Source organism: Euprymna scolopes, chromosome 38 (assembly GCF_053919585.1).
Source record: "Euprymna scolopes isolate OS-2025 chromosome 38, ASM5391958v1, whole genome shotgun sequence".
Lineage (NCBI taxonomy): Eukaryota > Metazoa > Mollusca > Cephalopoda > Sepiida > Sepiolidae > Euprymna > Euprymna scolopes.
In genome coordinates this window covers 55,399,129-55,412,296 of record NC_136519.1, presented here as the reverse complement: position 1 = coordinate 55,412,296, position 13,168 = coordinate 55,399,129, and the positions used below count along the sequence as shown (strand labels likewise).

General features: G+C 28.0%; 1 protein-coding gene across 9 annotated transcripts in view; it reads right to left on the bottom strand.

The window, feature by feature from the left end:
* Positions 1 to 13,168, bottom strand: part of LOC145263152 (histone deacetylase 5-like) — a 506,934-nt gene that overhangs the window by 130,291 nt on the left and 363,475 nt on the right. For 5 of the 9 annotated variants that reach the window (XM_080120142.1, XM_080120146.1, XM_080120148.1 and 2 more), the window contains one exon: positions 3,218 to 3,324. In XM_080120142.1, the coding sequence (XP_079976268.1) occupies positions 3,218 to 3,324 (107 nt within the window). Of the gene's footprint in view, positions 1 to 3,217; positions 3,328 to 13,168 lie in introns of all 9 variants that reach the window. The other 4 variants (XM_080120140.1, XM_080120145.1, XM_080120147.1 and 1 more) reach the window with 1 other exon arrangement.

Here is a 13,168-nt window from a genome sequence, read left to right as displayed (position 1 = left end):
GCACTTTTTGAAGAGTGCAATGTTTGGTACATCATGCAACAGATATAGACTGTAAAGTACTTTTAAAAAAAATAAAAATCCAAGTATTAGCATACTAAATATTAATAATAATCTATATACTAAATATATGTGTGTGATCTTTGTATGTTCCATATAAAAAGAAAGGTTTGAGAATCTACATATAATCTAAAAGTGTATTCTTATGTAAAATTTATTGAGAACGACAATGGAAGTGTTTCTAAATCTTTAAGTGCCTCTCTAAGGGGTCTAAAAGGGTATAACATCTGTAAAAATGTAAACATACGCTATTTTGATGAAATTCATATCATATACATAAAATTTTCCAGAGAAGACAATGGAAGTGGTCCTGAATCTTTACATTACCCTCAATGTACTAAATATCTACATGCCCCAACCTTTATATCACCATGGGGACAGAACCCCCTTTAAAACTCCAAATGCATCAAGCTGATTTAAATGAAATTTAAACCATATGTATAAGATACTAAATCAGAGTTTTTCGACATTACAGATTCTTATGACTAGATCAGAGGGCAAAATAGAAAAAGAAAATAAGGTGCTATGAGAATTACAAAAATGTATGTAGTAGTGAGCCTTATTCAATCCTGAGCAACATCGTGTCTTCCTGCTAATAATCATAATAATAATAATAATAATAATTATAAAAATAATAATGATAATAATAATAATAATAATGATAAAAATAATAATAATGATAATAATAATGATAATAATCATAATAATGATAATCATAATAATGATAATCATAATAATCATAATAATCATAATAATCATAATAATGATAATCATAATAATGATAATAATAATGATAATAATAATAATAATGATAATAATAATGATGATAATCATAATGATAATAATAATAATAATAATGGTAATAATAATAATGATAATAATGATAATCATAATAATGATAATAAAAATAATAATGATAATGAAAATAATAATGATAATGATAATAATGATAATGATAATAATGATAATAATAATCATAATAATGATAATAATGATAATAATAATCATAATAATAATAATAATCAATCATAATAATGATAATGATAATGATAATAATCATAATCATAATAATGATAATGATAATAATCATAATAATGATAATAATAATAATGATAATAATAATGATAATAATAATAATCATATTAATAATTATAATAATAATAATGATAATATTAATGATAATAATCATAATAATAATAATAATGATAATCATAATAATAGTGATAATAATCATAATAATGATAATCATAATAATAATGATAATAATAATAATGATAATCATAATAATGATAATCATAATAATAATAATGATAATCATAATAATAATAATGATAATCATAATGATAATAATAATAATGATAATAATAATGATAATAATAATAATGATAATAATAATAATGATAATGATAATAATAATGATAATAATAATAATAATAATAATAATAATCATAATCATAATAATGATAATCATGATAAAAAGAACTGCAAGTCTGTGGAACTATGTTACAATTTGCCTGCTTTCCAACTGACTACAATATGGCTGTCTTCAAGTCCAACATGAACAAGTTCTTAATGAGCCATCCCCTTAAGTAATCCAATTTACCAAATTTCCACTACTAGCAATTACTACAATATTGTCCCATTGACTACCGTACAGTCATTAACCCTTATCCTTGAGTGACCTCCAGGCTTTGATAAGTGACTCTTTTTGTATATATAAAAAAAGAATTAAAGAAAAAAACTCCCATTGCTCACAAAAGCCTCTACAGAAATTCTGCAAATTACTATGTGCAATAAAATTTAATCTTAAAATAATAACAGCAACAAAATTTATACAGATAACCCCAAAAAAGGTGGGTCACATTGTGACCCAATAAAATATAGGGATGGCTACATTGACAGCAAAGTTCTACAGTGGGTGTTTGCAGGGGAAAGCGAGGTTGTCAAATGTTTATATAATTGTAATATAACCATAAGAAAAAAAAAAGGTTACAAATGCAATCCACATTTCAAATTGATTTTCAGCATCACTGCTCTCCTCTCTCTTCTCTGAAAATCGACTTCTTTCCATCTGTCACTTTATTTCTGTCAATTGGTCTCCACATAGTTAGAAATAAATATATTCCTTCAATATAATTTGCAAAGTAAAATAAAATTATAAAATATAAATAAAATAATGTCATTTGTCACCTATGTTAATTTTTATTGGTTCAAGTTAAAAGCTGTCTTTTGTGCTTGTATTAATTAAGCAGACTTTTTTTTAGTCAATCTAAAAAATTCTTTCAACAAGAAGTCAACAAAACTCTTTGTAAAGGAAAGACGGTACTTTAAAAAGGCGTTGCTATTACCAATGTTTTTGTAAATGAAGAACTAACTTTGAAAAAACTATCTTGCAAAATAAAAGAAAAAAAAAGGACCAAAACTAAGTGTTGATTTAATTGTACTTTATTTGAGTATAATTGCTTTAAATATGTGCAATAATTTAAGTTGGCTAAGAGTTCCTTTTTATTTATGATGGTGTTCAAAAAATTAAATGCTAAAGTTTAAAATAATTTTCCTAACAACGTATGCAGATCAATTCCAACAACAAAAGTTTACAATTGTGGAAATGAAACTCTTGTAGATGGGCATTCATGACATTTCATTCTCTTTTCAGCAAATGTTCCTCTTTATTCTTACAATAATATCAACTCAAAATTGATTTATATATTTTATTTTGGCAAACAAAAGTTTACAAAAACAAAACTAGGCACAATGCCAATCAAAAAAAGTGAGGCAGAGGGGGGGGGGGTTATGGATATCATTGTCACAGTACTTTTGAGCTGTTTAAGATATTCCTAGCTAGAGTTCTTAGTCACCATAATACCACATTCACACCAGAGGCTGTCCTACTCAAGATTCCCAAATCGTCTTTTTTCTGTGCACAAGTTATTTCTTCATCACCAATACTGACAAAATTGATGTATTTTTTTTATTTATCAATGCGTTATTATTTATGCACAACAAAACTACGACAAACAGATATGGTGCGTTTGTGTAAACTTGAATTAACTTGCAATACAGTGCTTTGATTTCACCATAAATGACAGAAATGAGCTTAACTTTCATATTTATTCAGTTAGAAGCTGAAATTTCAATGTTAAATAATGAATAATTTTACCTCTTTTGACTGGAGGGATGTTAAACTTCCATTTGGAAGTGTACCAGTTGCTCCACCTGGTGGTGAATTTGGACCTGAGTCAGGGTTACTGTTACATATGGATGAATCTACTGAAGAGAAAAAAGAAAAATGAACAACAAGGTGATATTCTTAGAAAGTTAGTGTTTTTTTTTTATAATAAAGAGAAAATTGGTCTAATCACAGTAAAAAACAAAACCTGATCCACTGATCACAAGAGCAAAATATATTTTTATACTAAATTAAAAGTAATCAACGTTTGTTTACTTATGGTATTTTTCCTATTAACTTTAATCACATAAAATTTTTGCTAAAATATTTTAGTTCTAGAATTGAGTTATGCTTGAATAAAATTAATTCTAATTAGCCATAATTTATAATTAACTGAACAAATAATACATATCGCTCTTGGCTTGGTATTTCTTTTGCTTCCTCTCACACTGTCTAATATTTTTTAATATGTGAGTGTTTAAAGAAAGATTCTTTTTCAGCATGGCTATCTAATTTACATATGTCTCTATACACACCAGAAATATGACAAAATAAATCTATTTTTATATGATAATAGTGAACCTTCATGGTCAGTTTGAATGAGATACTAAGGCACTAACATGTTAGGACATGTAGAATTTTCTGTCTAAAAAGTGATTTGGAAAGAGAAAATCTTATATTTGCTACTCCGGAGCAAGCAGTAAATATAAATACAATGAATAAAAACATCCACAGGAAGAAATTATTCAGATGTAAATGTAGACTGTATGATGTGACTCTTGAAACAGTGTCACACATTGTTAGTGCATATCATACACTTGATTATAAAGAATACAAACAACACCATGACAAAGTATGTGCAAATTTGCATTGGAGTTTGTGCCAGCAGTTTGGAATCCAAATGATGGACAAGTGGTTCCAACATCACCCAGAAGCGGTAGTGGAAAATGAAGTTAAGGTTCTCTGGGATTTCATGGTTCAGTGTGATAACTCACAGGAAACCAGATATTGTAGTTGTGAATAAAAACACAAATAAATGCCAAATTATTGATATGGCTTGCACAAGCAACATCTGAGAATCTACAGAACTATCAGAAACCGAGGGTGGAGGTTGCTAGGTGGTGGAATAAGAAAACTTCCATGGTACCACTGATCATAAGTGCACTTGGCTCTATTCCAGATGATCTTGAGAAACAGTTGAACACATTGTGAATCGGATACAACATCACCGTACTCTAGAAGTCGCTTCTGCTTGGCATAGCAAATACCCTAGGTGCTTTCTATCTAACTGACCCTTTCAATATACTCATTAGCTTTGGTGTAAAAACCCCTCTTGAGTGAAAAATTAACCAGTGTAAAGCATCACAACAATGAAGTTAACAACAACAACAATAATAACAACAATAACAATAATAATAATAATAATAACAACAACGAGACATCATAACACCATGAAGTTAATGAACACATAAATAATAATGGACATTTTTATTTATACAAGAAGAATGTCTAAAAAGATATCACAGTTTATGAATTCAAAACAGAATCAATATGGATAATGGTTGTGACTTGAATGGTTTTATATATTTGCAGAAAGACTAGTATGAGCTTAAGCTTGGGGATACAAGACTAGAGGAACTCCTAATAAAGCTAAAAAGAAAAATACAAAAGTCTAAGAACAGCAAAAAATTTTTAAAATGTAATGGGGCTTCTGATTTAAAACAGTTAAAAATAGTTAGGGACATTACTAGTTGGATTGATATAATTTACAAGGCATCATTTCAATTTCAAAAGACAATGGATACCACTTGTAAGGGTGCCTGTGTAGAAGATTTATAATGAAGCAGGGGTTGCAAATATTTTTTAGGCTGAGTAGCAATCAGGGTTGGAAGGTATAATACAAACTGATTCCTAGGATTCCAGAAATTCTGATTTCTTATCTTAAAGCCTTCCGATTATTAGACCGTTGATTCTACATAAATTAAAACATCTGATACCTAGCATTCTTCCAAAAACGTCCAACTCTGCAAATCTCATAACAAATGTGAACTTTGTTACAATGTTAAGTTGCTATTCCATTTCATTTACTGTTTTATAAGAATCCAACAACATTTAATCATTCTGCAAAATGTAAAAATAATCTGAATAAATGTAGTTGTGTCAATCGAAACAAATTTATGACGTTCGGATTTTTTAGCTGAAGATTTTTGTTCACTTATATTCACTCCAAACAAGGTCCATTGCAACTGAGACATGCAAGGTGATACCGTGAACTAGAACCAGATTTATAGGGGCATCTTAAGCAGCAAGATATGTTGTGAGAATGGTATCCAAAATGAGAATAAACAAAATACAAATTATCACTTCCATTTAAAATATTTTGAAACATTCATTCAGAACAAGGATACCCAATGTTGCCTGGGGTCCACTAAAAACGAAATAGAAGAGGTTGAAAAGTGTAATATATTTCTATTACACATTTCATCTATCTGTTCTTCTATCTTTCTCTTTCCTCCCATCCTATACAGAGTAAAAATAAATAAATAATTCAAAACCTGAAGAGGCTTCTAGAGCAATACTAAAACCATCCAAATAAAATTAAGATCTCCAAAGCACTACTAATACCACATTTTTCGAATTTCTTTCTACCATCCACTCCATTTAAAGAGAAATTAGGTGGATTCATTTCCTAAGGTTTAATTTTCAAGGAATGAGTTGACAAATTATTACACAAGACTGAAAATGCTTGACCCCTTCTACTCCGCTTGACAAAAACCTGACTCAGTTGACCTCCAAAAATGAATAACTTTTACAGTTGTTAGATATTATTCAATCAATGGCAATACTCATCAAAAATATACTAACTTTGTGTATTTCTATTTATTTTTTTTTTACTTTTAGCTAGACACACATACACAAAGATAACTGTGCTTTATATAATAGAAAATAGATAAGAGAAATTTCCTCAAAAGGAATCATATTTTCCAATATATTTGTTAGATGGGAAATCATTGTGCATCTTAAGACATTTCCATGTTAAAAAAAAAAAGATAACTTTTTGTACCTTGAAATTTTGTTCTCTTGTAAACAGACATTCTGGCAAGACATTGAAGCAAGATTATCTACCCTTGCAGAAATATTGTATTAGGCGATGGAATTTCAATATGGACGCTACTGATAGATAACAAATCTACTATCATCATAGTTTATTCATTGTATTATGTTTTAATTGGCATTGCTTAAGAATCATTTGGCAAATCATCACTCAACCACTGACATCACAACAGATTTACTTTAAAATTTAAATATCGAATACAAAACGATGGTACAACATTATTAAAAAAAAAAAAAAAAAAAGACAATACATGCATTTATAAATATGTAACCAGATAACATTTACATCTGTTTTAAAATTCAAATAAATATCAAATGAAGGTACATTTCCAACATATATTGAAACAACTTATAATTATCTATGCAAAGAAAATTTACATTTGCTTCAAAATTTCAAGTATTAAATACCAAAGTAGGTACAACATTTTGAAAAAATTCATTAGTGCAAATAAAGTTTCTATATATATTTTTTAAATTAAAAAAAAATCAAATACAATAAGAATTTGTTTAGATGTATGAGAATTCAAAAATAAATAAGATTTGATAGAATCTTCGGTACAGTTTTTTTTTTTTTTTTTTTAATTAAACTGTTCACTGTTAGCTGAAATTAAAGCCATTTTTATTTATTAAAAAAAATTAAAAAAAACTTCTTAAAAATTATTTTTTTCTAACAACCCGTTTTCCTTTTTGTTTGGGATCATTTGGATATTAGTAATAAAAGCAAATACATGCAGACAAGCCAATGAAAAGGCCAAGCAGCAACAGCAGCCGAATGTAATCATGCAGAGAGGGAAGATAGCTTCAGGCTTTTCACAATTAGTAAATTCAGCAATGAAACCAATTCAACATGTCTGAACACAAGCAGAATTCTCCGTTATTTTTAATTTTATTTTGGCTGATATTTTATTCCTATTAACCTATATCTCTACAGGCATCACACTAATAAAAAATATCTATGTCAAATAAAAAATAATGCAGTATCCCATTTCAACATTTATTTTAAAATTAAAAAAATGAAATGAAAAACTCAATAATAAAAAAAGGAATAAAAATAAAGTAAATTAAAAAAAAAATTTTTTTTTAAAATAAAGTAAACTTAACATTTTTTCCCAAAAAGTTTATCCAAAAACTTTTAATTAGAAAAAAAAAAAAAAAAATATATATATATATATATATATATATATATATATATATATAAATAAATAAAAGGTCGTTGTCTGTGCATATGTATGTTTGTATGGCCAGTTTAAAAACAAACAAACTAAAAAACAAAAAAAAAATACATTCGGTCACGTTTAAGTCTGAAACATTTTCATTGTTCTATAACATGTAAATTTGAAACAGCATTTTATTTTATAAGCTTTGTAATTATATTATTTATTGTTGCATAGCATGTAAGTTTGAAATAGCAGAGTTGGTATTATCTTGACAGGCGTTGCCCCAGATATATATTTAAAATTTAGAAAAAATGTTCATTCTGTGATGGTCAACTGAGCAAGTTTTTGTCAGGGTGAAGGGCTGTTTTTTTCTGGATTTTTAATGCAATTAAAAAAAAAAAAAAAAAAAAAAAAAAAAGAAATTAAAAAAAGAAATTTATAAAGAAAACAAATTTCAATAAAAAATAGTTCCTCAGTCTAGAAGATTTGTGATATTTGAAAATTTGAAATGGTTAGACTTGAATTCTAACAGTTTACAATTTTCAAATTTTGCAACATTTCTGTAGAATTATTTCTAATTAATACACATTCTAGCACGAACTTCATGATTCCTTCCAACATTAAAAAAGCAACACTCAGAAAAACACACTGCTTCATCTAGCGACTTTAAATCATCTAATAAAGAAAAATAAATTTTTTTTTTTAATCCGATTTAAATGTTTTAGAAAAGTTAAAATGTGTTTTATTCATTTTTCATTTCTGGCATTTGTTTATTAGATTTGCAGAACTTCAAATAACACAATATTTAAAAATAAAACTCATTTGAAAGTTCCCAATAGTGCTTATGCGATTCATTATTTATACCATTATCACAACATCTATTATTGAAACACACACACAAATTATTTAATCTGTTGATATAGGCTGGAAATTTGTTTCAGTAATTAATTCATTCTTGTCATAAATAAATCTCAATGTACAATAAAGTTTTGAGAAAAAATAAAATACACTATCTTGAAAATAATTGTATAAACATTTTTCAAAAAACAACAACAAAAAAAAACAAAAAAAACAACATTTCTTTGATTATGTGCCTTTTTCATTTGTATGAATGAAATATATTTAAACTTTTAGAGTTGTTTTAATTGCTTTACAATTGCAATTGATAAATTATAGAATACTACATTCGGTCACGTTTAAGTCTGAAACATTTTCATTGTTCTATAACATGTAAATTTGAAACAGCATTTTATTTTATAAGCTTTGTAATTATATTATTTATTGTTGCATAGCATGTAAGTTTGAAATAGCTTCTTTTTTATTTTAAGGTGTTTTCAAAGCTTAAATGCTTTGAAAACACATTTGAAAACTGCTGAATAAAAACTGACATTTTGGGCTTTAAAGGCATTAGCAAACACTCATTTAATTAAAAGAATTTTAAAAATAGAGATTAAAACAACACTACTCTAACAAAAAGTTTTATATAACAATTTGGTTCAACTAATAATTTAATGAGCAAATGATTACATGATGAAATTTAAATTTAAAAATACTTTTAAAATATTTAGTAAAAAAAAAAAGGTTTAAAAAATTAAAGTAAAAAGACTCCCGGGTAACACTGAATACAAATAAGTTTCTTATCAATTTATTCTAAGAAATTTTGACCAATTTCTAAGAGAGATAATCTACTTTAACAATTCCTTGATTATGTATAAAAAAAAGGAACAAAATAAATAAAATCAATAAAATAATTAAAATTGGACATTTTATTTTTTAGATGTCTGTCCATCAGTCGATCATGCTCATCTGGTCAAAGTGACATTTTCATTGCTATAAATGCATAGATTGAATGGACACACCTTAAGAATATTCATTATTTTAATCTAATAAAGTTATCTTGTCAAATTTGCAAAGTCAGACCCAAATATGATTTAACCTGACAAATCTAATTTTACTTCTAACTAGCTAATTTTCATTTGTTATTGTTATACTGTGTTATTAATAATATAGCAACACACTTCACTACAATTCATTTAAAAAAAGATACTTAATTCAGCTAATATGAAACTTTTTAAAATAATCACCTAAAAAAGAAAAATTCTTTTATATAGTTTCTGTTTATGAAGCTGTTGTGGTCATTACTTTAGAGGATAGGAATCTCAATTGATTCAAAATCATGATTGTTCATCTGTCTAAACTAATAATTGTTTCAAAATCTTTAACTTTGTTCTTTCATTTTAAAGTTTTCAATTCGATTTTCAATAAATACATGACAAACATCTTTATGCTGACAAAAAGCTTTTACTTTCTAAAACTGCTTAAAAATACTTAGTTTTCATCAATGTCTACAGCAATAGGAAAATAAGGTGCCAAACAATTTGATTGGTGTTTTAAAAGTGTTTTATTTGTTTTTTTTTTGCACAGCATTCACCCTAGGCGGGTTAAACAAGAGCCAAAAGAATATTAAATTTACAGGCAAGGTGGTTCTTAGTCACCTGTATGTTTTAAAAATGATGTTTGATCGAACCTTAAAAACTATTGGCTAGTGGCAATCACAAAAACACGTACTTAATTGCATAATAAAGTTGACAGACATTTAGTGTAAAATATCAATTGAACTGACTTTATTGCAGAGCAATCTTCTGCGGTGTGTATAGATTAGTATACCTATTGATAACCTAGGTCGTCTCAACAACTTCACTTGAACACAAAGGGGTAAGTTGACAGATTTATTAATTCAGAAAGAATGGACAATTACAGGACCCCCCCCCCCAAATATATATATATATACTAAGGAAAAAAAAAAAAAAAAAAGAAGAAGGGTTACTGCCTCAGATAGACGGTTTGGGCTGTGTATTAACATCATGAGCCCATCCTTATTGGATTTTTTCGAGGACAGCGACTTTTTTTTACATCTGCTCTGCTTCAGTGTTTGATTGGAAAGAGAGAAAATCGCCTTTCTCCAGAAATCACATGATCAGGTCACGTTTGCAAAAGAATAAATTTTTAACACCTGTCAATCATTTTTTTTTCCACCTAAACTTGCAGCTTTTGTTGTGTAGCAGCGAACAAACAGATTAAAGACTATTTACAAAATTATATTTTAAGGAGTTGATCCCATAAAGTGAAGTCAACAAAAATGTGGCTCCATATCTATGTTGACAGATTCTTAAATGGAGGCAATTCTAAAATGGTAAGAAAATACATTTATCTATTATTATATAATAGGAACTTTTTTTTGTGTGTGTGTGTGTGTGTGTGTGTGTGTGTGTGTGTGTGTGTGTGTGTGTGTGTGTGTGTGTGTGTGTGTGAGTTCGTTCCTTATGAACTTTTAAATGGTTGGGCCGATTTTTTGAAAATTTGACACAAATGTACTTTATGAGTCTGACAGTGTTCTTAGAGATGTTGTATTAGATTGTCTTCAATAACTATTGACAATTGAAAAAAATCTGATGAGAAGAACAAACGATTTTGATAAAAAGTTAACACCTTATACAGCCTAACATCACAAGTGCATTTGAGAAGTTTTATTAACGCACAAGCAGAAAGGCCCAGCATATAAAATCAACATTAGGTTCTTTGATATGACAGGGGCGCATTTGAAATGAATGTTTCTATTTAGAGCACAATTGAATCATGATACTTGACTTCTGAATTTTAAAATTTAATTCAAGCCATTATATAAAAAATAATTTTATAAAATCAACAGTAGGTTCTCTACAGTGCAATGTAAACTACAATATATTGTGAACTAAGTCACTGCAGGGAGGCATGTGAACTTTCCTCCTGGTGCACTACAGTGGATCCCATACTAAAGCAGGTAATTGATTTGATTGAAAAATGTGCAGTTTCACCGATTTCAATAAAATATTCATTGATCCTCATTCAATCCCAAGTAACGTTGGGTCTCCCTGCTAGTATTTAATAAATAATATTCAATAAAAAATTAAATTGACCTTTATTTTAAATTTTATTTAAACATTAAATCTTTGAATCTTAGTTTTATACATTCACTTCCAGGCTATATCTTCCACTCTCTGAATTCTTCAAAGATTAAAATTCTGACTCCTAACGTTTTATGTCTGATTCCTTCCAAAACCTCTAATTCTGCAACCCTGATGATGACTTATTAATCTAGCAAAAGTTAGGTTTACTTACACCCGATCGTCCCACAAAAAGTTGTACTAAATTTAAGTGTTCAAAAACAAAACTAAAAAAAAAATCTAAATTATGTGATTTTGTAAGATGTCCAATTCATTTTATAGCTAAATCGATTTTTTCATTGAATTATTTGCTTGATTGTGTGATATACCTTCATATGAAATGGAATAACATATTTCCTTAGGTCTGCAGCAGACAATCCAGCCGACATAGTTTTATATAGTAGATATATAAACAAATAATTAAAAGACATGGCCAGTGATTAAAAGTATAAAAATTTGTGCCCCAGCTGATCAAACTTTTTCATTAAAATTCATAAATTATTTAATTGTAATTTTCCAGCTATTTTTCTTTGATGAGTGTCAGATGAAAGTCACTTCTCAATGGAAAATAAAATATATGTTGTTGTTTCCTTATGTTATTTGAAAATGTTGCACCTTCAAGCACTTATTTTTATTCAATGTTCTTGTGGGGAAAAGTCAACTCTAGTATTTGGGTTCGACCTCCTTTAGCTGTAAACAAAATATGTGGAAGCAGAACGTAAGTTGTAATTGAGATTATAGACATATACATTCAAGATTCAATTTTATATTTGTAAAATTGAAATTGAACGTTTTTATATTCCTATCCCCCTTGTCTTTTTTACGCATTGGCACTAGAGAAAAATATAAATGCCAAACTAGTGTTTCATGCCAACACTCTGCAAAAAAATGCCAGAACTGAGACTAAATACAACAGCAATAAAATTTTACATAACCAGACTTGAACGATTCTTTCATTTCCCTATTCATTCAAAAAGCCAATACTTGGAGTGGAATTTCATTTTTATACTTCGATAAACTTGAATAAATCAGTAAAACTGAGCATTGCATTATATTACAATGGATTTCGAAAGCTAATACTTTCGAGAGTGCTGCCTTTGCATTAAATAGAATTTGGATTATTCAAACTACTGTTCTTATCTTGGATATTATTCTCACGTTTCAACCAATGTAGACTCCTACCTTCTTCAGGTGCATCTTGTTGAACTCGGGAATCTGTATGGAATATCAAACGGATACCTTTACTTAATTCACGGAAGTAGCTTGCTCTCGTCTGTCAGTTACGTCTGGGTAGAAGTCTTAAGTAAATTCCTTAGTATTGTTTGTACCGAAGATTGAACCTTCCACCTCCAGAAGACTGTCACTAGAACTGCTTATTACTTAGCATGTTTATCCATTACGCCACAGGTTTTTACGGTTGACAAAACGAAAGCAAACTACTCCTGTTGATTAAACAAAGGGTTTTGTTTGATATTCTGTACAGATTCGGGAGTTCAACATCGGTTGAAACATTAATAGAAAAGCATCCAAGATGAGAAGTGCTATGTAAATAATACAAATTATTAATCCTCATCTAGAAAATTAAGACATAATGTTAAACGGAATATTAATTTGCAAAATACACAAAACAATTCCATTGACATAATTGTATACAAATAAGAATCAAATATAAAAAAAATATTTAGAAA